Source organism: Calonectris borealis, chromosome 6 (genome assembly GCF_964195595.1).
Source record: "Calonectris borealis chromosome 6, bCalBor7.hap1.2, whole genome shotgun sequence".
Lineage (NCBI taxonomy): Eukaryota > Metazoa > Chordata > Aves > Procellariiformes > Procellariidae > Calonectris > Calonectris borealis.
In genome coordinates, this window is record NC_134317.1 from 29,442,230 (window position 1) to 29,464,451 (window position 22,222).

The 22,222-nt window shown below is 44.0% G+C and overlaps 1 protein-coding gene across 2 annotated transcripts in view; it reads left to right on the plus strand.

The window, feature by feature from the left end:
* PARD3B (par-3 family cell polarity regulator beta) overlaps window positions 1-21,169 on the plus strand; it is a 433,243-nt gene extending 412,074 nt beyond the window's left edge. For both annotated transcript variants that reach the window (XM_075153452.1, XM_075153453.1), the window contains one exon: window positions 16,352-21,169. In XM_075153452.1, the coding sequence (XP_075009553.1) occupies window positions 16,352-16,706 (355 nt within the window). In that variant the 3' untranslated portion in view covers window positions 16,707-21,169. The remainder of the gene's footprint in view (window positions 1-16,351) is intronic.
* The last annotated feature ends 1,053 nt before the right edge of the window (window positions 21,170-22,222 follow it).

The following is a 22,222-nucleotide window of genomic DNA, read 5'->3' on the forward strand; positions in this document are numbered from 1 at the left end:
GTTGCGCTTCAACTATGACACTTTAGAAAATCATGCTTTGAATATGTTGATCCAGGTTGAGTAACACCTTATTCTGCAAGAAATGTTGTAGAAGCTGGTATGAGCCTGATCCAGAACCACTGCAATCCATGGATGTGTTCCTACCAGTTGCAGTCAGCAGTAGGTTTAGACTGCAATGCGATCACTGTTAGAGCATATTCCTTCGTTTCTTTGCTGTCTGGGTCAGTCTGGTAGTAATTTGATAAACTCTGATTAGGATATTTGTTTTTTCCTTGGGAACTCTGTGCACCAATGTTCGCAGTCCAAATCTCTCCATATTTTGGAGATCCTGGAAAAAAGAATATATCTTTGCCTGCTCTCTATGTTCTTCTCCACCCAATCCCATCTTATCACAGATACAAGTGAAGTAAAAGTAGGATTTAAAAATTAATCTAATTCAACATTGTTAAAGAACTGCAAATGTTCAGATCACTGGCGGTTATGGACCAGTAACTTTAAGGGCAAGCATGGAGCTGAAACTCCTGTTGTACCCTGTTAGAGAAAATTGATTCCTGCTTTCTTCAGAATCTTTACCATCATCTCCAGGCTTGGAAAAGATTGCATTGTTCTAGCATTTAATAGTTATGTAAATTAGCACTAATTTTGTCACTTAGCACCTGTACGAAATTTTCTACTAGAACAGTTCTTTAAAATACGGCATAAACAAAGCACAAGATGCACAGGTAAAGATGTTGTGGATATGCCGGAAGCACGCCAGCAAAACTTTATAGGCGTGTAGTTGGTGTTAAATAGTACATAGGCCACTCGTCAGACTTTCAGCAAGCTGTATTTTGGAAATATATTAAATACCATAATGCATATGCCAAAAACTTAACCACATCTTTACAGTAATGGTAGTGTCTTTGCTGTACTCAAAAACTTTGTCTGCCAAACGTAACTTAATCTGGCTATAGAGATATTGACAGAACTGATACCTTCTGCTGGCTTCTGTCTGGTATCGGTGTGGCCTCCACTAGTTCAGCGCTCTGTTCTGGGTGAGCAGATGGGATCCTACAGCTGTTTGAATAAATACTAGTTTTAAAGAGTTATTCTGCTCTGATTAACCATTCAATGAGGGGAGAAATGGCGGGGGAGAGGGCGCCTAAGGAATCTCTCTGCTTCAGACCTCTTGCCCAACAATATTCATTTAAATGTTCGAGCGGTGATGAGGTGAGGAGTCATGTAAACTGGAAGCTGTTCCTCAAGTCACCGTCCTCTCTCTGCGCACAGAGTAATTGATAGCTCATGCACTTGCAACAGCTGAAAAAACAGAGCAGAACATGCAAACACGTCCACTGTATAACATACGTGGGAAGCAAGAGGAGTGTGTTAACTTCAATAGAAAGTGAGTTATCTGCCATTTTTGTTGCACTCCAGATGTAATTCAGCAAGGAGATTGGATCTGTGCTTTAGATAGTCTGAGACAGCACCTTGGAAATTGGCAGCCAGTTCCAGCCAAGGGCGGAGAGAGAGGGTGGTAAACGTGTGAACAAAACCCGGCCCAGGTTATCAAGTAAAACCCCGAGCCAACGGGGGTCCTTGGATATTGAGTAGCTGGCACTTTTCTTCATTTAAAGAAGAAAAATAGCCTTCGTTTTCCAGGTGAAGGGAAGTACTTTGAGAGCAGTCTGTTGTAGATCATGAGACAATCTGGCAAGCAAAACCAATCTCAGCAGGATTTCACAGTTGAAAATCCATGTGAATGGCTTTTTGCTTGGATCTAGGTGTTAGTGTACTGTTGTACATACCCATGTGTCACCAGGTTTTGGTCCCTCACTTAGCATTTTTGTTATGAATTTTAGCTCGATCTGAGATGCTATGCTTTAAAGAAAAGGAATATTTGTTTACTGAGAACTGAAATGTCTTCAGTATAAAAAAATGTATTTTTAGAAGCATGGTACGGTCACAGTTTTTCCCTTTGTTTTGCTTTCTTAAAGAGGTAATAGTGATATGCTCTTGAACTGAAATCAACCACCCAAAACAACAGCTGGGACAAAACGAGTAGCAGAAAGGACGTACTAGCAGTCTTTCTTCCAAAGATCCTCAAACAGCAAACACACTTTACAACTATACGTTCAGCGATTAAAGATTTCAAAATCAGTTAAAAGCTTTAAGGATCCTAGTAGCTGCGCTCAGAAAGCCTATGTGACTTTGCTGTGCGTACTGTTTCTTGCTGGCTGACTCAACTTCTGTAGTCCTCTAATTAGCTTTGTAGGGGTCTCTGAAGGCATCCGGGTTTCTCACTGACTAGGGAATTAGGCTGAATTTAGGCTGCCTGGTTTTGAGCGTTTTCTGTAAGGATCTCTTTACCGCGTGGTGTGCTGCAGCCCCCATTCCAGCGTGGAAGCAGCTCGGAGGTGCAGGCTGTGCTGCGGTGCTGACTGCACCACGCTTTATGGCAGAAAGCACAGAGCAGATCGGTTTGAAACGAAAGGGAATTTTTTTTAAAAAAAAAGACTAATTCAATTAGTTGGTTGAAATTGAGTTGGGGTTTACAACTTGAATTTTTAGGCCCAGATCCATCACAGCACTTAAGCACCTGCTTTACCTTGAATACATTTTGCTTTTCAATAGCAATCATTTGCCTATCTATCAGAGGCCTCCAGGAAACCTGGACTAAAACGTGCATTGTAAAGCATGGGGGAAGGATGGCAGACAGTCAGTGGTATTTAGAGAAATTCCACTTTTTCACTCCCTGCACTTTCTGTGGTTTAAATGATGCCTCATTAATGTTGCCTTATGCAATGTTTTTTGTTAAATATCCTGTAAATAATATCAAGAAAGGTTATTTAATGAATAATCTCTTTTTCTTTGAAGAGACTTGTTATTGATCTTAACTTGAAATCTCTTTAGTATTATTGAGGGGAATAACAACCTTAATGTCATTTTGGTTTGATTTCTTTGTGTGAAGGGCTGACAGCTCTCCCTTCTCTCTCGTCACCAAACATCTGAAGAAAGCTCTGTTATTGAGAGATTACTGCAGTGGTCCTTGGTCTTACAGAGATTTCATCAGAAACATTTTCTTTTTAATGGACAACGGAAAATGTTCAGCTGTCCATTATTACACTTCTTTGTACACAGTCTAAAAATATAAATGGAAATTATAATTACATCTGTAATGCTGGGTCCCAGCTGAAATCACTTTAATCCCAATGTGGGAAAAAAAAATCAATACAGAACCCTTAACCCTGATCTTTTCCTTCTTAGACATTTCATTTTCAGTTGTACTAGTTTATACCACAAGTTTTATAAGTTTTTGAAGGGACTTTAGTATACGGAGACCATTTTGCATCCTTAGAATGGTATTGCTGCTTTGTGCTTTTCTGACTTAGAAACTGGAATGTTCTTCTTGAATAATGGTTTATATTGTAGCTGCTTGATATGATACGAAATTTCTCCCTTTTACTTTTTGATCATTAAAAAAAGAGAGGTCTTTGAAATGTTGCAAAGTTCTTTTAAAGAAAATCCCCTTTTACTGGAAGTAGAATTACACATATTTTTGTTAGAGAGAAACTCAACTCAGCATTAAAGTTTTAACATCGAGGTTTGGAAAAGACATCATTCTCAACTCACCACAGGCTTTCCACTATATTGTGCTTTTTTCCTATGGGATTTAAATAGTAGGTTTGTCAAGGTTAAATATTATGGTTTTTATTTTTTTATATCAACATCTGTATGTACAGACATGCCATCGAGCGTTTTGTGTTTCTGAAGCCTGCATCTTTCTGCAAACCTGGACTTAGACCAATAGTTGCTTTGTTTTGAGTTAGCTTCTGGGGAGGAAAGGGGAGGTTGCTTCTATGCTGTGAGGCCTATGGAAACTATTAATTGCCGATTAACTGCAGCTTCCTCTGAAGCATCTGGTTCTGGTAACAGTCAAAGACGTGATGCTGCAATTCAGGGCACACTCTGCCGCATTGCCCCAGTTGCCACGCTGTTGGTAATTGTAGATGTAACATCCGTGTAGCAGAGGTGTGCTATTCATCTGGTAGAATGTCTTGTTTCTTAGTAATGGCATATATGTACCCCTCTCTAGATCTTGAGCACTCAAAAAGTAAAAAATACTGCAGTTTGGTCAGTCTTTTCTCTGAATACCTGAAAGACACAATTGAAAAGGAATGTTTCCACGTGGAGCGAGGCATTTCAGCAACCCACATCTAGTACTCTAGCTATTTATTTGCTGTCTAAGGCTGTCGGGCCTTAACTTCCTGACTTCATTCCAGGATGCAGATGTCTCATTCTCTCCCTGCCCTCTCCTCCCCTTTCAGATACCATTCTCCTATACAAGAGCCTAATCCAAAGCTCATTGAAATGCTTCCATTGACATCCAGAGGCTTTGGCTGAGGCCGGATGACTCTGGGGCACAAAGTTCCTCATCGCATTGAGTTACTCCCTCTTCTCAGTCTGGTATCTAGGCAGAGCACAGATCTCTTTCCATCTTTACTTCCCTCTGCAAAGTATCTTGATGGGTTTTTTATGAACATGCCACTTCAAGTCTATCACACCGCACAGTCTGAAAATACTTAGAATGATATTGTAGTGGTGACCTTTATTGTTCATTAGTGAATCAGCAGCCTAGCTTACTGTGGCTTTAAATGAGCTATATAAATTGGTTGTTATTTTCAATGATGATTCCCTTGATTTGAACATACTAGAGCAAAGATAATTGTTTGATTGATTCATTATGTAAAAGATTGTTTCAAGTTAGAGGGTGTTTTTATTTAATTATTTTTTCCCCCCAGCCAAATTGAGACATGCTGTCTGGAATCTTTGCCAGGCTCTTACCAGGCTCAGATTGGGAAGTGCTATTGCTTTTCTTTTTCTCACTGATGGCATGTAGTAGCCTTCCTGGGTGGAGCAGGGGTGCCTCTCTGATTGCGGTGGTGTTCATCATAATTTAAGCTGAAGCTACTGACAGCACACATCTTGCACATAAGACTCTACTGCACGTGGTAGTCTTTGACACATGATGTATATATGTGTTCAAAAGAAATTAAAGTCTATACCTGGTGATGCTGTCCAAAGCCTATCTCTGTCTCAATATTGGCTTGTCCCTGTCTTCCAACTGCTGTGCTGTCACCTCTGTAAGGTATCACTAATTCCCAGCTGTTGGCATCGCTTTCCCGTTGCTCAGGGATGCTGTGTGTTGGTGTGTCTTTAAAACATTTTTTTCTGTCTTCTGCTGTGTGCTCCCTCTTCCAGCTTCAGCATCCGGATGTCTTTTGTTCTAGGTACATGACTAAGCTGATACAACTGTGTTGCCACAGGTTGTGCTTGCTCTCTCTAGAAGGTTGCTGAGCTCCAAGAACTTTGCTGTCGCAAATTTTATCTTGTCATCTGGCATGCAGCATGGTGTGCAGATGGCAAAGAAGAAATTTGTTTAGAAGCTACATATCTCCTCTATTACAAGTCTTGGGGGGGGATGCACATAGATCTGGGATATTGATGACTGCACCAGTTCCCAAAGAGCAAAGGATGCTGCATGCCCAGGGACCATCCTAGTAAGTCCTGCTGATGCATGGTGCTGCCCCAGACCAGGAATGCATGGAGGAAAATCACATAGATCTGATGATGTCTCATGTAATCTTGGACTCCTTGCAGGCATTGCCAGAGCTGGTGCAGCTGGGGAAGAAAGCGAAGAAGAGAACAGTAGCCAGGCCAGGAGGGGAAAGTGGCAAAGAAAGTGGTGGGAGCCATGGGCTCCAGGAGACCAAACCTGGGCCTTGTGGAGGGAGGTAGATAGGACAGCAGGGGATGTGGCATCTTGCCCTGTTGTCACGTCCTCCCGTCTCCAGCCTGTGGTCTAACATGATGTGCACTGACTTCCAGATTTGTTTTTCTTAAAGAAACAAAGTCCAGCAAAGGAAGAGGGGAAGGGGAAGAACTGAGCGCAGAAGTGCATGAAAGTCAGCAGTTATGTCATCTTCATCTGTGAATGGACCACATAGCTTGTATATATCTATAGGCATTAAAGTTCGTGCCATATATATGCGTAAAAACTCCACCTATGCCCATAAGGCTGGGTTACAGTGGTTGGGAGCTGTATTGTGCATTTCTTCAGTGCTGTGCAGTTTCAGGTCTCAAAGCAATGTTACAGCGATGTATTTGGTAGCAGTGGCACGTGTGTGTGTGTCTCATTTGCACACAGCTATTCTGCAGGGCGTGTTGAGGGGGTGTTTGAGGAACCAAGCAGATTCACAGCTGTGTCTCACCTCTCCAGAATCTGCTTCTGCTGCCAGAATCTGGTGTGCTAAACCCTCCTCATCTGAGCAAGTCAACAGCCTGTCCCAGGCTGCCGCCTCAGAGAATGGCAGGGACTTTGTAAATAAAGGAAACAATTGAATGATAAGTTCACACTTCAGCACACTGCTTAACAACCTGATAACAGTTAATTACATACAGTATTTTTAAATGCAGCAACAGGGAGATAACTCATGCAGAGATGGAGCACAGGCACTTGGGCCTCACGACTGAAGGTTAACCTCTTACTACCCATGTCCCTAAAGAGGCCACTGGCCTGCAGCTCCGAATCTCACCAGCTTTGAACATTTACAGGCTAGCAGTGACTCAGGGCCATCCATGTAGAATTTCCTCAGCCGCAGGTAGGGACTGGGGGAAGCTGCGCTCAGCCCCGTGACTTGCAGGGGCCCCGCTTTGAAAGAGCAACCTGTGTCCTGGCAGGCGGGAAATGCAGGGTGGTAAAACCAGGGTTGTCTCCACCATGGGCAGCAGGTAGAGCATGTCCAGTCGGCAGTCGCTCCGCTTGCTGCAGCTGCACTGATGTTCGTGTAACTGTAGAAGCTCTTAAGGAAGAAGCCAGCATAAACACAGCTGGAATGGGCTGCAGTCGCAGGGCGCTCGCGGCCGCCTGCAAGTCACAGCAGCTGCAGCCAGTGCTACTGCTCTCCGGGCACCGGGTGGGACATTTCCGTCTCTCCTAGCCCGGTGGGATTGAGGGGTTTGACCCTTGTTATTTAAAGCTCAACTTCAGGACGTCTGCTGTCAGAGCACCCGCAAAGTTTGTGACTTAATGCAAGTCTAATTAACTGATTTGCCTATCCAAATCTGGAGATTTACACACTTCTGTAGAGGCAGCTGTAAAGTTATAACTTCAGCTGTTTATCATGCCCTGAGCCTTTAAATCTCAATTATTAAAGGTGGTGTTTAATGGCTGGCTGGAAAAGGGGTGGTTACCAGAGTGTTAATGGAGTGCGGCAAGCCAGGAAATCTATAATCTAATGCCTGTATAGAAATGAATGGTTCTAACAAAAGAAAATATAGGGGGGAGGATGTACTTACAGGCTGTTTGCGCTGTTTAGGAGCAAATCAGTACATGAGCAATGTACAGGGGAACAATGGGGACTGAAATATTGCCTGAAGAAAGAAATAAGAGCTGCTTGTTTTTAAGGTCCCCCTCACCCCCAAAAAGCAGCCATCCTTCTCCGCTGGATCTTGAGCTTTGCTTTTGTTGCAAAGGGGTAAAAAGGGAATGGCACATCCCAGTGAGTTTAACAGAATGTCTGGACGCAGAAAGAAACGAAATGGAGGGAAAAATAACCAGCTATAATCAGTTTCAAAAATTATTTTCCTTTTTTATTGAAACATGGTTTTACTACCCAGTTTGTGCCATCAGAGACAGAACTGACAGCCGTGCTTTATCATAGCAATGGGAGAAAACGCTGCAAGGAATGCTTTAATTTAAATGAGAGATGCTTTAAAAAAAAAAAGCCTAAAAGCTTGGTAATAACATTAATAACCACTTCTTACAGGTTTTTACTAGCTCACTAAAGATCAGACAGCGTGTTAAGATCCCAGCGGCTGAATAGTAAAGACCTGGGCCCAGGTTGTTATTGCTTAGGAAGATTCTTTTAATGACTTCTGTTATTTGTTGAAAATCATTTGAACAGCACAGCTGAATAATCACCATGCTTTAAATTCATTTCACGTGAAAAATGAGAACAGGGTAGAATTTGGGTTTATGTGTCTTTGAAAGCATTTTACAAGAACGGCGTGGATAGCAGTAGTGCCATGAATGGATAGGCGAAGGGAGGAGGCTTCCTTGCTCGGGAGGAGCTCTCCTGGAGCCTGAGCAGTGTGTTTGTTTCCTTCTGCAGAGGGATTATGGCAAGAGAATTTCTTCTAAATCAAATTAAAATCTCCTGAACCACCACAGGACCTTTAATTTCCACCCTGATAGCCTCCAAAAAAGCAGAGATCTGCAGTAGAGGTTAGGGTGAGACAAAGAGATCTGGATAGTATTTCTGGCTTTTGTGCTGCTGCTGTGCTGGGGCCAGCGTTGAGATCTCACCTCTCTGCGTCCCTCTCCCTTCTCATTGCTTGCCTGCTCTTGAGGGAAGTAGCTGGCTCTTCTCATGGCAGGGATAGCAGGGTCCCCATGTCCATTGGAGCTACTGCACAGTAATGCAGTACAAATATTACCGTAAGAGATATTTCACTTTAGCATCTCGCCCCGGTAGTGGCAGTTCTGCATGCGTTCAGTACTTCTTCATATTAGTTTGAGTCTGCATTGAAATGCAAAATTCAGCTGAGAAGCCTAAACATTTGCTTTTCTTGCTGGCTTAAGATGCATACGTCCTTTAAAAAGAAGTTTTCTCCCCTCCAATGTAATTTAGCCAGCATCGTCTCGGAAATGTGACGCAAGAGACCACAGGCCAAGAACTCTTTTAGTCTATGGGAAGAGCTTTTGGCCCCTGCTGATCTGCAAAACAAAAGACCAAAGGGACCTTAAAATCTCATCCAGGTCTCTCCCCAACAGAGCATGGGGGTTCCTGAGCAACAAGCATGACTGCTTAGCATTGAGAGTAGGTTGCCAATGCCAAGAGGTTAATGACTCGCACGGTATTATGTTGTGTTGAATAATGAGTAACATATGAAATGACACATGTTGTAATGACTCGCTACTTAAAGTACCAATCTTCTTAAGACCCCTTTAAGCTCGAAGAGATCACAGAATAGCAATGTCTTGTTCAATAGGTGCTACTTTATTTTATGCCTCCTGGTAGAAGAGATGTACCATGCCTGAAAGCATATGAACAAAACAAGTGAGGAATTGAGTAGGAAGGATTATTGGACTAGTTGTTTTGAATGCTTATTGGGCATTTATAGAGCACCGGCTAGCATATTCGGGTTTTTGTTGCTGTTGATTTGAGGGTTTTAATCCTGATTATCGCAGTTCCTATATCTATAGGTTGGATTTAGGGAAGGAAAGAAAGGGGAGCTTTGCCTGCAGGATGGGATTATCAGAAGCTGGTCTGAGATCTGCTGTGGAAAATAAACTGATGCTGGAGCAAAGGAACAAGACAATGTTTTATGGCTTTGTTGCTGATGGGAGGGGGTTTAATGAAATGACACTCGAAATTCTGATGTTAACCAATCTGTGATATAGTTTGCTCCGTTAGGGATTGAGAACAATCAATTTGCTCCTATGCAAAATAGACTGTTCATGCTGTCATAAGAAATCTTATATATGGTAAAGTTTTAAACCTGTCAGACTACTGTTTTCCTAACTTACAGTTGTTTCTGCAGTCTGCCTATCTGCATGGAAAGGTAGTATCTGACTAAACTTTACGCTTGGTCCTGGATGTAAAAACAAGTGGGACACCTAAATGTCTCCAATTGCTAAGAACTGGCCAGGGAGCTGCTGGGGCTCAACATCTCCCAAAATGTGGCCCTCTGCAAACAGTAAAGGACTTTGTTCTCCAGCCGCTTTAAGGCTAGACTTCAACTAGAGTAATGTAAACATGTCTGTGCACTTACCTTCTGGGACTGTGGTGCTTTTGCTTTGTTTCTAAATATTCCAAGCCGTAATACTGTAGAGAGAGACGAACTATGTATATAAGCTCTTACGTTCGGACCAGTCAAGGCCACAGTTAAACTTTGCAAAACTGCATGCAAGGGAAGAGAATCAGGCCTGCCTGCATTGCATCTGAAATGTACTCTTGCTTGAATTTCAAACAAACTTGTATGGATCTCTCCTTCTCCAAATCCAAAACAAATAGGAATTCTTGAAAAAGGGGAGATAGAGATTTTTCAGCTCTTTTTTTCCCCCACTAACACAGGTCATGAAATGATCATTATTTTTATGGGTCTGCAAAGCCTATAGAAGTCAAAGCTATGTAATATACATTGCAGAGTGTTCTGCAATATACAACCACAGTCGTGCCTGGCCCAGGGATGAGGGTCTGGTAACTGGAAACCTGACACTGAAGGAATTCCAAACACAGTCCTCAAACTAAAAACAGCTCGCTCTGCATGGCGTGTGCTACATGAGAGCCAGGGATTGTATTCGTTTACGTTATCTGATTTTTTAGCCTTGTATTGTTGATAAAAGAACAGGAGAAGAAAGCACCTCCACCAGCTCAGCCCATAAATAATCTGTGTGTGGTGTGTTTGAGGTTAGTATGACATTGCTAGACATCTGCCTTCTTCTGAGAGGTACAAGCCTCTCTCACAGACAGCAGCCACTGAGCACTTCCTTGTGCTGCAGATTCTTCCCAGTGCTGAGATACCAAATTTGATTTCCAGTGGCTTTTCAAATGCAAAACCCATCATCAGTTATAAGAAGTATTGGTCTGAAACGGTAAAGAATATTTGTTATAGGAGTATCTCGCCTATTAAGTTACAGAGACAGACTTTAATGAAGCACAGAGTCATGCAGTGATTTTTTTTTTAAATCTGTAGTGATTTAAAAAATTTTTTTTTTTTTTTTAAGTTATATGCACATTGAATATTAAGCAACAGAAGTTCTTAGTGCCACTGACTACAAACAGCACTGCGGTATCTTTAATACTGTATCTGGAGAGATAGGGACTACATGGTCTTTTCAGTCAGTTGTTTTTAGTGTATGTTGAGAAGAGCTTTATAAAGACACAGTATAATATATTTGATACTGTAAGATTGTTTGTTTGCATAATTTAATTCTTACATCAGCTTCTCCTTTCTTCTTTAAAAGTAGATCCTCTGGCTGAGAACAAACAGCGTGCAATCACGATGCATACAATAGAGTTCTTCAGTGAGAACTTGGACACAGATAGGACCTTGTTGCTTTCTCCTGTTCTTTAATCACAGCCTGAGCTGCCTGATGCCATCACCCAGAGCCTCTGTATGTCTTGCTTAGACATGAAAGAGACTGCAGCCAGATGTGGGCTTTCCATTTGCCACTTAGTCTGTGGCTGTCTTTGAAGTTTATTTCAAGAAGTACTCCCTGACAAAGTACGAAGGCAGTTTTTCATATGAGATTATATCCCTTGCAAAATATTCCCTCAGCAGCAAGAAGGAGACAGTGATGTAAGAAGAGAGCATTCCCATCCTTGATTTTTACCAGGTACTAAGAGGGTGATCTCTGTGATTCTCCCTATAGAACAGAGGCAAGAAAAACTCTTTGTCACGATGAAATCCAAACCCCCAACATGATGGGGCACAGCGTGAACAGCCAGACCGTCATTTTGCTTTCCTTTCCTTTCAGATAACCCAAGCACGTGTCTTGTGGCTGATGTTAAAGGTGACCTGCAAATGGGGGTTAACAATGAAACACAATAAACCTGAAATGAAATTATTTTTTTCTCGATGTTTTTCGAAGCATCAGGTATTTTGGCCAGTCTACCCTGTGAGATTCCCCACAACTGAAGAATTACTGAAATGGGGGCTTTTTTTAAAAAAAAGAGGAGGGAACTGCAAAAAGCAAAAAGTGTTTTAGTTAGGTTTTTTTGAAACCTACAGATACCTGTTTAACTTCAATGACTAAATAACATTTTGGGTAAAAAAAGCCTTTCTTAAGTATTCTGAATCCTTTGGTTCAGTTTTAAATAAACCTAGAAGCTCTTAAAAATTCTGCAGCAAAGCGAGAAAATACTAGATTTTACATTCTTTGTGCTTGGAATATAAATAAAGCAGAGATAGAAAAACAAACTACTTCAGGCTTTACTTGTCATAGAGAAAATAACAACATGTACTGTTAATTTAACATCAGTCACAAGGTACCTGCTTTATTTGGACAAGGCTACTTTGTGCTTATAAAGCTCAAAATGGATCACAGTTCTTACCTGGTGAATCATTTAGAAGATAAACCAGTAGAGCTGCTAACCAGCGTATGAAATGATATGGCGAAACATGTTTGCAGCTACCTGTCTACCTGTGTGTGTGATCTATAATTTCTCTGCAGGGGAAGGTGAGATTTTGTTTCCTCACAATAAAATCAACATTTTAAGGGACATCTTGCTCATGACATTTTTGAGGAGTGCATTTTCACACTGCCTTTCTTGAACCTGGTGCTTCTGCCTCCCTTCCTTCCACTGCTTCCTTCAGCAGCAGCCTCTGCTTTTAGCTAGACCTGCATCAGTGATGCATCTTCCAGCGGGAGCCAGCAGAGCTGAACTATCAGCAAAACCACTTTTTGAGCTCTGAGATCAGTTCCTTCCCAGGATGTTGTGTCAGCTTCCCTACCTTCTGCCTGCCATTAATTTCACTGGACCCCCAGGTCAAACAACTGGCCAAAAATCTGGAAAACAGCTGACGGTCAGAGCAGCTCCTACTCAGCATGTCCTTTCAGAGGGCACGCTCCTGGCCTGGTCCTTTTGAGTGGCTGGACCTGCTTGACCCAATTTGTGGATTCTTGATCACTCCCCTGGGTCACTGATTTTCCACTTGAGGTTATTGGTTTGACCCCCAAACTGTGGGTCACTTGGGAGGTGTGATATGGCCCTGTGAACTCTGAACTCATCAGGAGCCAACAAAAACAGCAAGGGAGGGGAGAAGAATTTCATTAGGGCCTCCTCAGAGGTGGCAATGTCTGCCGAGTGAAAAGGCAGGGGTTGTTTTGCTTCTTGCGGAAACAAGCATAGCATCTACAAGGGGCTGCCAAGTAGAAAGTGTTTGGTTTGAGTTATGGCAATTTCTTTAAGGAAACAACAGCATATACTTTTACACCATGAGCTATCAAGTGAAAATGGTGTTCCTTCAGAGGAGCCCTGCTCTTCCTGCCGGGAGCTGCCCCCAGTGTCCCAGACTTACTCCTAACAGTGACAGCATTTCTACAGCCAGAGCTTGGTATCTGTAGGTGTTCCTTCTACCTTAAAAAGATTGACTTTCGGATGGTTAATTTGACACACCTGGGGAGGGAAGGGCTGTTTTTTCCTGTATTTTAAGCCTTGTCAGATGGGGGTTCATGTCAGAGGTTCATGGAGACTCCCCAGGCTGGTTGCTTGCACTGTGAGCCGCTCCCTAAGAACAAACTTCACCAGGCATGGCTGGTAGGTGGGGAAGAATGAACCCTCGGGAAATAACTCAGCTTCAACATGCAGTGCTGGTCATAAAAGGGAAGAAGAGTGTCATTGTGGAGTGTGTATCTGCACGCGTAACACCCACTGGGATCACCAAGGGAGGTGAGCTGGAGAGTGTGGTGCAGCCACGAGCATATCTTTCATGAAATTTCCCCCGGTGATGCTGCCCGGGCGCAGCCTTTTGGGCAGTTACCAGGGTTTCCCAAGGTTTTACTCATGCGAGAGTTCTGGTAATCATTGGTTAGGTCACTGCTTGTATTATTGCCAAGGCTGCTAAAAAACCTCACATGCCTTCTGTCTTCCTGGGACTTTCCTAAAGGATCCATGTGAAGTGGATTCAAGCCTCATCTCCGCGTACAATCTCTCCTCCTAGCTGCTAAGCCCTGACTCTGGGGAAGACACTCGAGAATGATACCACCTATGGATGTTTCACCCTCAGAGAAGGGAAACTGGTGCTGAGAGTGAACAGCTGGGATATTCCTTTATTTTTTAAAGAAAGCTTTTGCCCTTCCCGCATGTGCCTCTGCAGTTTGTCTACACAACCAGAGATGGTATCAGCTGTAAGTGAACCAATGGTGTATTTAGTTTTGTAGCATAGGTAACAGCAATGAAGACCTGATGGCACAAGCTCAAGCAGCTTGCCTACATGCCTCAGGTCTGGCACGCTTGTGCTTTGATTGCTCAGGCTCGTCTTCACTGCACAGTCCTAGGTCAAAGCTGCGTGAATGCGCTAACCTCTGCACAGTCACAGCTTCTGTGGCAGCAGTGTCACACTGTCTCCTAGAACTGGACCGGCTGAACTTTCCTGGAAACAAGGCTTTTGGCTGGATGGCAAAACACATCCCCCTCTTTCCCTGCAACATCCAGATCTCTCGTGTGAGTTGAGGGATGAGCCGTGTGCTGAAGGCTCAGTAGATGATGCTGGTGGCTCAGTCCCCTCAACAGTCATTTTGGTATGAATTATTCTTGAATTTGTTATTTTAGAGTAATTAAATTTCACAGTTACGGCTCTGTCCAAAAGCTACCTGACTCTTCAGTGAATTCTGGATCAGGTTCCAAGCTCAGTCCCTTTTTAATGTGATCCACAAGAATTTGATTGATTATAGCTGCCAATGAGAACATCTTATATAATCTAATATACAGGATTTTGAGCGTTATCCTTATATTAAAAGGTGATGGGTGTAGGTTTGACATTTGTTCCTGTTGGTTTGCTACTTGACACAAACCAGTTCCGCAGAAGCCTTTTATGATTGGAAGTGCATTTTTGCACACAGAGGAATTAAAAGCTGAGTGTGATGGGACTGACTAGTGAACAAGTCTTCGTATAGAAATACGTGGAGCAACTCTTCGGCGTGCTGTGGAAATTAGGCTTTGTTGCAAGGCATAGGTGTGTGAGCAGAGACAGCAGTTGTCTCAACACATGCGGTTAAGAGTCCTTTTAGTATCTCAGAGGGTGGCTTCAGGCCCTTCAGCACTTTGTCTGGACTGTCTCACCAGGAGAGAGGGGCGGCGGGAGGGGAAAAAGCCAGGAGTGCCTGTCTTTTATAATGTTCTGTTTTTAAAGCAAAAAGTCTCTGGGGAGCATAGGGTCCTAAAAGTCCAAGGCCTGGAATTCTTCCTTTTGCTCTTTCCATTTTAAACAGGAAACATTTGCACTAAGTTATTCCAGGGGGAGAATTGTAGGTTCATTTCAAGGCAGATAATGTTTGTTCATTGCCTATGTCCATGATTTACCCCATGGGCTTAAACGAGTGCAGCAGAAAACCACATGTTTTGTTTTACTTCATCAAAACAAGTTCCAGTGGAGTCTGGGAGCCCAGATTAAGAAAGGGGGAGCATGCTTGTAAAATCCCTGTGTGAACAAAAGAGAAGCATTGACAAATTGTGAACACCTGATCTGCTGTACCAGAATGATGACTTTTTTAATAAATCTATGCAAAAAATATTTAAACAGTTGATGAGTTCAGTCCCAAAGCCACAGAGCAGGTGTAATTGATTTATACTTTCAGCCCCTGTTTTGGGTCAAAACCCTGCCGTCTTCCTTCAGCTCTCGCTTGGAGAGAAGCTTCCTCTGCAGACAATGAGAGATTTTGCCCGAAGTGCCAAGACATTTGCAATCAGACTGGCAAAAACTCCTAATTGAGTTGAACTTTTGGGGATGCCTTGGTGACATGTCTGTGAGAACAATTATTTTTGCCATTTCAAAAGTATCACAAGTTAAGCTGTACTAGGAAAAAATATCAATGCTTCATTAGTGTAAATCATGGAATTAAGATGCAGAAAGCTACAGAGAGGGCTCCGTGCCACATCCTCAGGGATGACATGTTCACATGTTGCCTTTCACATGAACTAGAGCTTGTCAGATCGGTACTGATGCAGACAAGTTACAGGGCTGTTGTAATATCAGGCCTTCTAGATCACAGGAGTTTTTTTGAAACCCCGTTGGCAGCTCGCCCATTAAACACAGGTATTGTAGCCTGACATCCCTAGTGTTTCTTCCAGGAGTTCCAGTTTTTCCAGCTATGGTGTTTGGAAAGTTTTACAGTCTTGACATGCTAGGAGAAAAAATAGTGGGAAATGGCTTGGAAAGCGTGAATATTTGTGCCCGTAAAGCTTATGGGATTTGCAGACTTGCAGACGCAACTCATCTGTTTATCCTCAGGCTAGATAAGATTCAGTCAAACATGCATTGTTTAAAGGAGCTTTGTTTCCATTATGGCAAATGGATCACAGGAGGCTGACTTTGGGAGCTGAAGGGCTCCAGTGCCTCCCCCATTGTAAAAGGGCTGTGATGTGCGCTGGACCCTTCCTCCAGCGTCCTGGGTGTTACAGACTTTTGTAGCGTGCAGGTGGGAGGCTTGTTACCCTTCAAAAGTTCTTTTGATTCATCTGGACCTGGCATGCTTGAGGTGGTATTTCCTTTCCCAAAGTAAACATAGATTGTGAGTACAATAATGTGTCGCTGGGATAGTAGACAGCCTTTTTATGTGCTTTATTATGTTTTTCCTTCTCAGGCGTGGACCTGCAGAGCCACTGGAATATTTAACAGGGCCACGAGTAATATACAAAGAGAGAGATCTTCCCTACTACCAAGGAGGACAGCCTGTTGTCCACCCATCTAAGGGGAACTACATTCGTGCGCCGGACACAAGAGTGGCAGAATTGAGGTATCCCCAGTACTACCCAGCCCAGCCTGTCACCAGCCAGCATAAAGGACCCCTCCGGCAGGACGTGCCACCTTCCCCTCCTCAGTCCCACCGAGCACCAGCTTATAATGAAATTGTCCGACACCGTGGGACCAGTCCAGACCAGTACCGGTACAGGCAACAGGATCCCAGGCAGAAGAACCCCATGACTGCAGCTGTATAGCCACGCACTGGACTTGCCAGCACAGCCCGGGAGGAATCCCGTCGGACGTCATCCTTGTAGAGTTGTTCCCAAGCGTAGCTGCCTGTAAGAATGGCACACGAGACCTGGAGTCGTTCTGACTGAGCTGGGCTCAGCGTAGGTGCTTTCTAACAGGCGAACTAAAGCCACGTGAGGTACGATGTGTTTTGAGTACATGAGGTACCAGACAGTTGAGTATTTTTTAATTTCTTTTAAAAATAGAAAGTGGCTGCTGGAAATGAAGCGCAACACTTAATACACCTCAGGGCTATTTACCGAATCTGGTTACACCTATACAGTACGTAGCTGTATGTATAGGGGCAGTCGTGTCACCAGAGTTTACTTCAGAGTGCTGTTGTAGAGCCTGCAAGTGAGAACACAGCATGCAGTACAGACTTTGTGCAGAGCTGGGGATCTTGCGTAATCCAGTGTGTGATCGTGAGTTGACAAGGGACTGCCACGGAGGTAGTGGCCGCATTCCAGGCACGTTCAGACCAGCAGCTCTGTGCTTTAAGGATGCTGCAATTCCAGGTTTGTAATCTGGCCTCTGTCTTCCTCTTTCTGTTTGGTGGTGGCAGCATTTATCTTGTAGCCTTCATTTTTTGCAGTTTGTGTAGCAAGATTCTCCTCTTATTGCACCTGCTGCATTTGGAGTAAGGCAAAAAGCTTCATCCGCCATGCTTGGGCAGGCTCACAGAGGACAAGGCAGGCAGCCACCTGAGAAGTGTGTGTCTGTAGGGGTGTGTGTGTGTGCTTGTGAGCGTTTCTTAGTTATACCCTGTGCACTCTTTAAATGTAAACCCTGGAGATCAGATCCTCAGCTGCTGTCAAGAAGTGTCGCTCTGGGGGTTTCAGTGGAGCTGGCCTATAAGAAGTGGCTGAGGAGGTGACCGCAGGCATGGACTCCATAACTCATATTAAGTTACTGTATCAGGTGCTGCCTTGGCTCCGGCAGGGCAGCCCCTTCCCAGCCCGCTCTGGCCGGGGTTACAGCCAAGTGCCTGCCAGCGGCGTGCCCAGCCCTCACGAGCCTGCCACCGCGTGAAGGCACCTCTCGGTGCGGGGCCCACCCTCGGTCCCCCAAGTGAAGCTCAGCCTTGGGCAGCGCCAGGCCGGTGCCAAGTGCCAAACCACTCGAGTTCCTGCAGCCAGGGGCCATCAGGCCAGCGGGGAAAAGGGACTTTTCCCAGCAAGGGGTGAGGGAAAAGACACGGAAAGCAACAGGGAGGGCTTCAAGACCCTGGGGCCCAGGAGGAAGAGGAGAGAATAGCTGTTTGTAGCAAGTTATTTGCAGCAGTGCATAGGAAGAGAGAAGGTGTGGGTGGGGAGGGGGGGCCAGCAGCGCAGCAGAGCCATGGGCGGACAGGGTGGTGGGGTACGTGCCTGACTCTTTGCTCCGCACAGCCTGAGCTTGCTCTGCAGCCAGCCAGCCTGGGAGGAGGTCAGAAAAGCATGTCCCCAGCCACGGGGACCTGTGCTACCTGGCCCAAAAGGGCTGTGGGTGCTCAGAGATTTGTCTCAAGGATTTTGTCACAGAGAAACCATACAGTCTTGCCACCTAGAAATATATTTTGTGAAGTTTCCAAGTGTCCTTAATTCCTCGACTTCTGCCTTTTGAGAGTGTTATTAAACCGTTTGGGCTCCTCTCCTCATCAGGGAGAGACTGTGACCTGGCCAAGGATTAAGCACAAAGATTTCTTTGATGTCTTTTTGACACCTTTGGTATGCAACAGATTAAATCACATAGGTCACTTCCCAGGTATTAAATATCACCGGGAAGGTTTGTCCTGCTAGGAGCGTGCCCCTTTACTAGATATCCCTGAGAAAAGGTCTCGTTAGAGTAAGAGGTCCGTTAGGCGCAGGGCAGCGTGGGTCTGTGTGCTGCTGCTTTCCAGGGGCCACTGCCGGTAGGTAATGGCCCTGATGAGAAGCAGCATTTAATCCCAGCCAATGTTTCTTCTGTGCTGCTAATGCTGGTGAGAGACTGGCCTAACTGTGAGGCACGGGGAGCACGTGCAGCTGCCCGGCTGGCCGGCAGGCTCTAGCATTTGCATTCATGCCGATCTCTACCCACCAGCCGGGCTGGGAAGCAGGGGAGAGGAGACAGCTTTGGGGCAGTGAGGGAACATCTCCGTGATTCAGATACAGGGCTGGACTCCCTGGGGCAGGGGCAGGCGCAGCTCTAAATCCAGTCAGGAGGAAGCATTGGTGGGAGGGAGAGAGGGAGAGGAATGCAACCGATTATGAAGCAAGTGTGTTCGGTTCTTGTTCCATTTCTTTCTGCCCTCTTCCCTAGTAATGTAGGAGGGAAAAATCTCTGGAGGGAGGGTTGGATGTAAAGCTGGATGTCTCTCGGTACCCTCCATAAATAAGGCGCATTCCCCAAGGAAACTCTGCCTGTCGTGTACGTGCTGTACACAGCCTTGTACTTCTCTCAAAGAGTTTTAGATGCTGTAGGATACTCAGCCAGGACTTGGCAGCCACAGGGTAGCCGCTGGTATTATGAAGGCCCACTGAAAGTGAAGCGAAAACAAATTAAAATACTTTCCTTTCCCTCCTTGAAATATAACCCCTGATACATTTGATCCAGCTGTAAAGAAACTAATATGTTTGCGACAGTGGCTTTATCAAGCCAGGCCACAATTAAGAACAGCTCTGAATATAAGCTACTGCCTTTATAAATCACTCTCAACTAACCCTTCAAATGGCATCACAGCACCGTGAACAGAACTTACTTACAGTATTTCAAGAGCCAGGGCCAAATAAAATCTGGATGGAAACAGCTCCTGGGTTATTTATAGCCTTTGAAGGACCTGCACAATTGTCTCCCTGTAACCTGAATCTCTCCTTAAGAGCTCCCCTTGACTGCATGGGCTCCACTCGGTTGAGGCGGACAGATCAAACGAACACCTTCTGAGCTGTTAATCTTACCCACAAGGTTATTAAATGATGCTTCTGCTGTTAGATCAGTACAGAGCTTCAAAAAAAAGTGCTACAAGTATAATCTATGGATGCATCCTACAGGTGAGGAGCTAAGGAGGAAGAACAGTCTGACCTAGCTGGGGGAACAAGACCAAAAAGTATTACAGAGCATCTCATCAATCTCTGGTGCCATTGTTCTGGGAGAAAATTGCTATTTGCTGGTTTAATATCTGGTAGAGGTACGATATTTTCAAAAGTATAATGTGTAACTACAGTATATATAGTCAGCTTCTCTGCAGTGTAAAATGTATGATTTTAGCACCATATTGTGGAAAAATATGTACCGTGCAGAATTCACGAGGTGCTACAACTGACGGTTGAAAATACACACTTGCAAAATCCAAAAGAGCCGTTAAGTAACAAGTTGTTCTTTTCCCCATATGTCCATATGTTTGGGAAAATTATGAGTCTGAAATGCTCTTGACACGTAATTGCCTCGCACTCCCTCATCCAAAATGTGCCAGTCCGGCAGTAAAGTTACTGACGTAGCGGGTGTGAAGGGAGAGTTTGGGTTTGCCACAGGAGCAGCGTGCCATAAGTGTGCGTGAGAACAGGAGTCAAGACAAGCGGGAGAGAGGCCCGCTCTCACGTGAAGCTGGAAGCTTTGATTTCCTGAGCTGGTGGCGTGCAGCCTGCATTTCTGGCTCTGGCGCGGGGCCAGCCGGGCCCAGCAGTTGAAAGATTAAGAGATAGAAAAAGAGCCTGTGGATTTTCTGAGTGACCACCCACTAGTGAGCCATGATCTTGGCCTGCGAGCAGACGTTACCACTGTGATATATTATGATGCAGAAGTCTCTAGGCACCCCTCAAATGCATAAAGAAATATCAATTGCCCTTTGTGGAGGGAAAAAAGGGGAACTAAGGATTAAAAAAAAAAAGGCTCCTGCCTCGAAAAAGTGCATGCAGCCCTGAATTCCAATTCACTCCAGCTTCCTGATCTAGAAATAGCTTCACATGCTGCCTAATTTTTTTACGGATGAATTGTGCTACCTCCTCCTCCCAGCCATCACAGATTTGTTTATCAGAGGGTTAGTGCTGTGAGTGAATCCTACCGCCTGCTCTGCCAGGGCCACATCCTGACACTCTGCTCTGAGCAGGGGCTGCTTTGCACTTCCAAAAGGCCCTACACCTGTGCTCTCCGTCACAGTTGTTCTGCAGAGTCTCTAAGCCTTACGTGCAAAATCGGAAGCGCTGTTCACTATCTGCGTAGAAGAGAAGGCTTTATAAGACACTATTCGGTTATTGTGGGGGAGAGAGAGGTGTTTGTGATCCTGACAATACCTGTGTATTTAAGTGAAACTGATTTAAAAAATCATGCGTGATTGTTTTGAGGGAGAAATTCAACACACAATTTGAGAGGTTTTTTTCTAGTACCACATCAAAGATTTTGATCTTTTGTTACATATGGCTATATAAATTTTACCTGTTTTATTTTGCATTAAAATAAAGGCTTTAAGACTATATATGATTATGTATTTGTATGTAGAGTCTTTCTCTTCTTTGTATCTACAAAGTCACCTCACCCCTGGATGTGATTTGATATTAGAAGATCATGCGTGATCAGGCTGGATCAGAATTGGTAAGGTGACTTTTTAAAAAAAAAAAAAAACAAAAAAAAAACCAAAAAAAAACAAACCCACAACAGCCATGTGCTGCCTTGTAGAAAAAAAACATTACAGGGCTTAACTTGATTGCCTCTCAAATCTGCATTGTCTTCAGTTGTAGAGCCGGAGTCCTGATTTCATAGCCCTGATTGAAAGGAGAAGCGAGAGAGAAGTCCCTTGTCATCTCGACGAATTTCAGCTTAGGCAACTGCATGTTCATTGCTAACGTTCCCCAGACAGTTTCATCTCAACATCGAGCTCTTCTCTTGCTGTCGGTAACAACCGAGATGTTCTGCGTCCGTATAGCAGGTACCAGGTCCAACCAGCTGAGGCTATATTTCAGCGAGATGGCTGCAGCGCTATCTTGCCAGAGATTTAGGACTCCTTGAAAGTTTTACACAGGTACTTAACTAGAGGTACGTGGGTCATTTCACTGAAGCTGATGACGCTACTTTTCATACTCCAGATTATGCGCAAGCATAAATCTTTGTAGGATCAGACCTATGGGTTGCAGAGCACGTTGAGATTCAGGCAAGACTGTTATGTTAGATGAAGTAATTTTCAAAATAGCGGATATCTAAGTGAAAACTCAATAGAACAGGGAGAAGGAAGAATGTAGCCTTTCTGAGATGAAAATTTTGTTTTACTACAAAGAAAAAGGAAAGAGTAAAAGAACAAAACAGAAGGACAGAAAAGTGCAGAAGGTTTACAACACAAGATATAGCAGAAATTGTAGTAATGGTTCAGTAGAAATAAACGTGTACTGCACTCCAAAACATTTTGAATGCAAATCTTGGTATTTATGGCCAAGACAGTTCTGGGCAACTCTGAGACGATTTTAGCATGTATTAAATTATAATTCGCGTAGATGCCAATTTTAAAAGTTATCGGATCATAATTTGCGCTCATAGC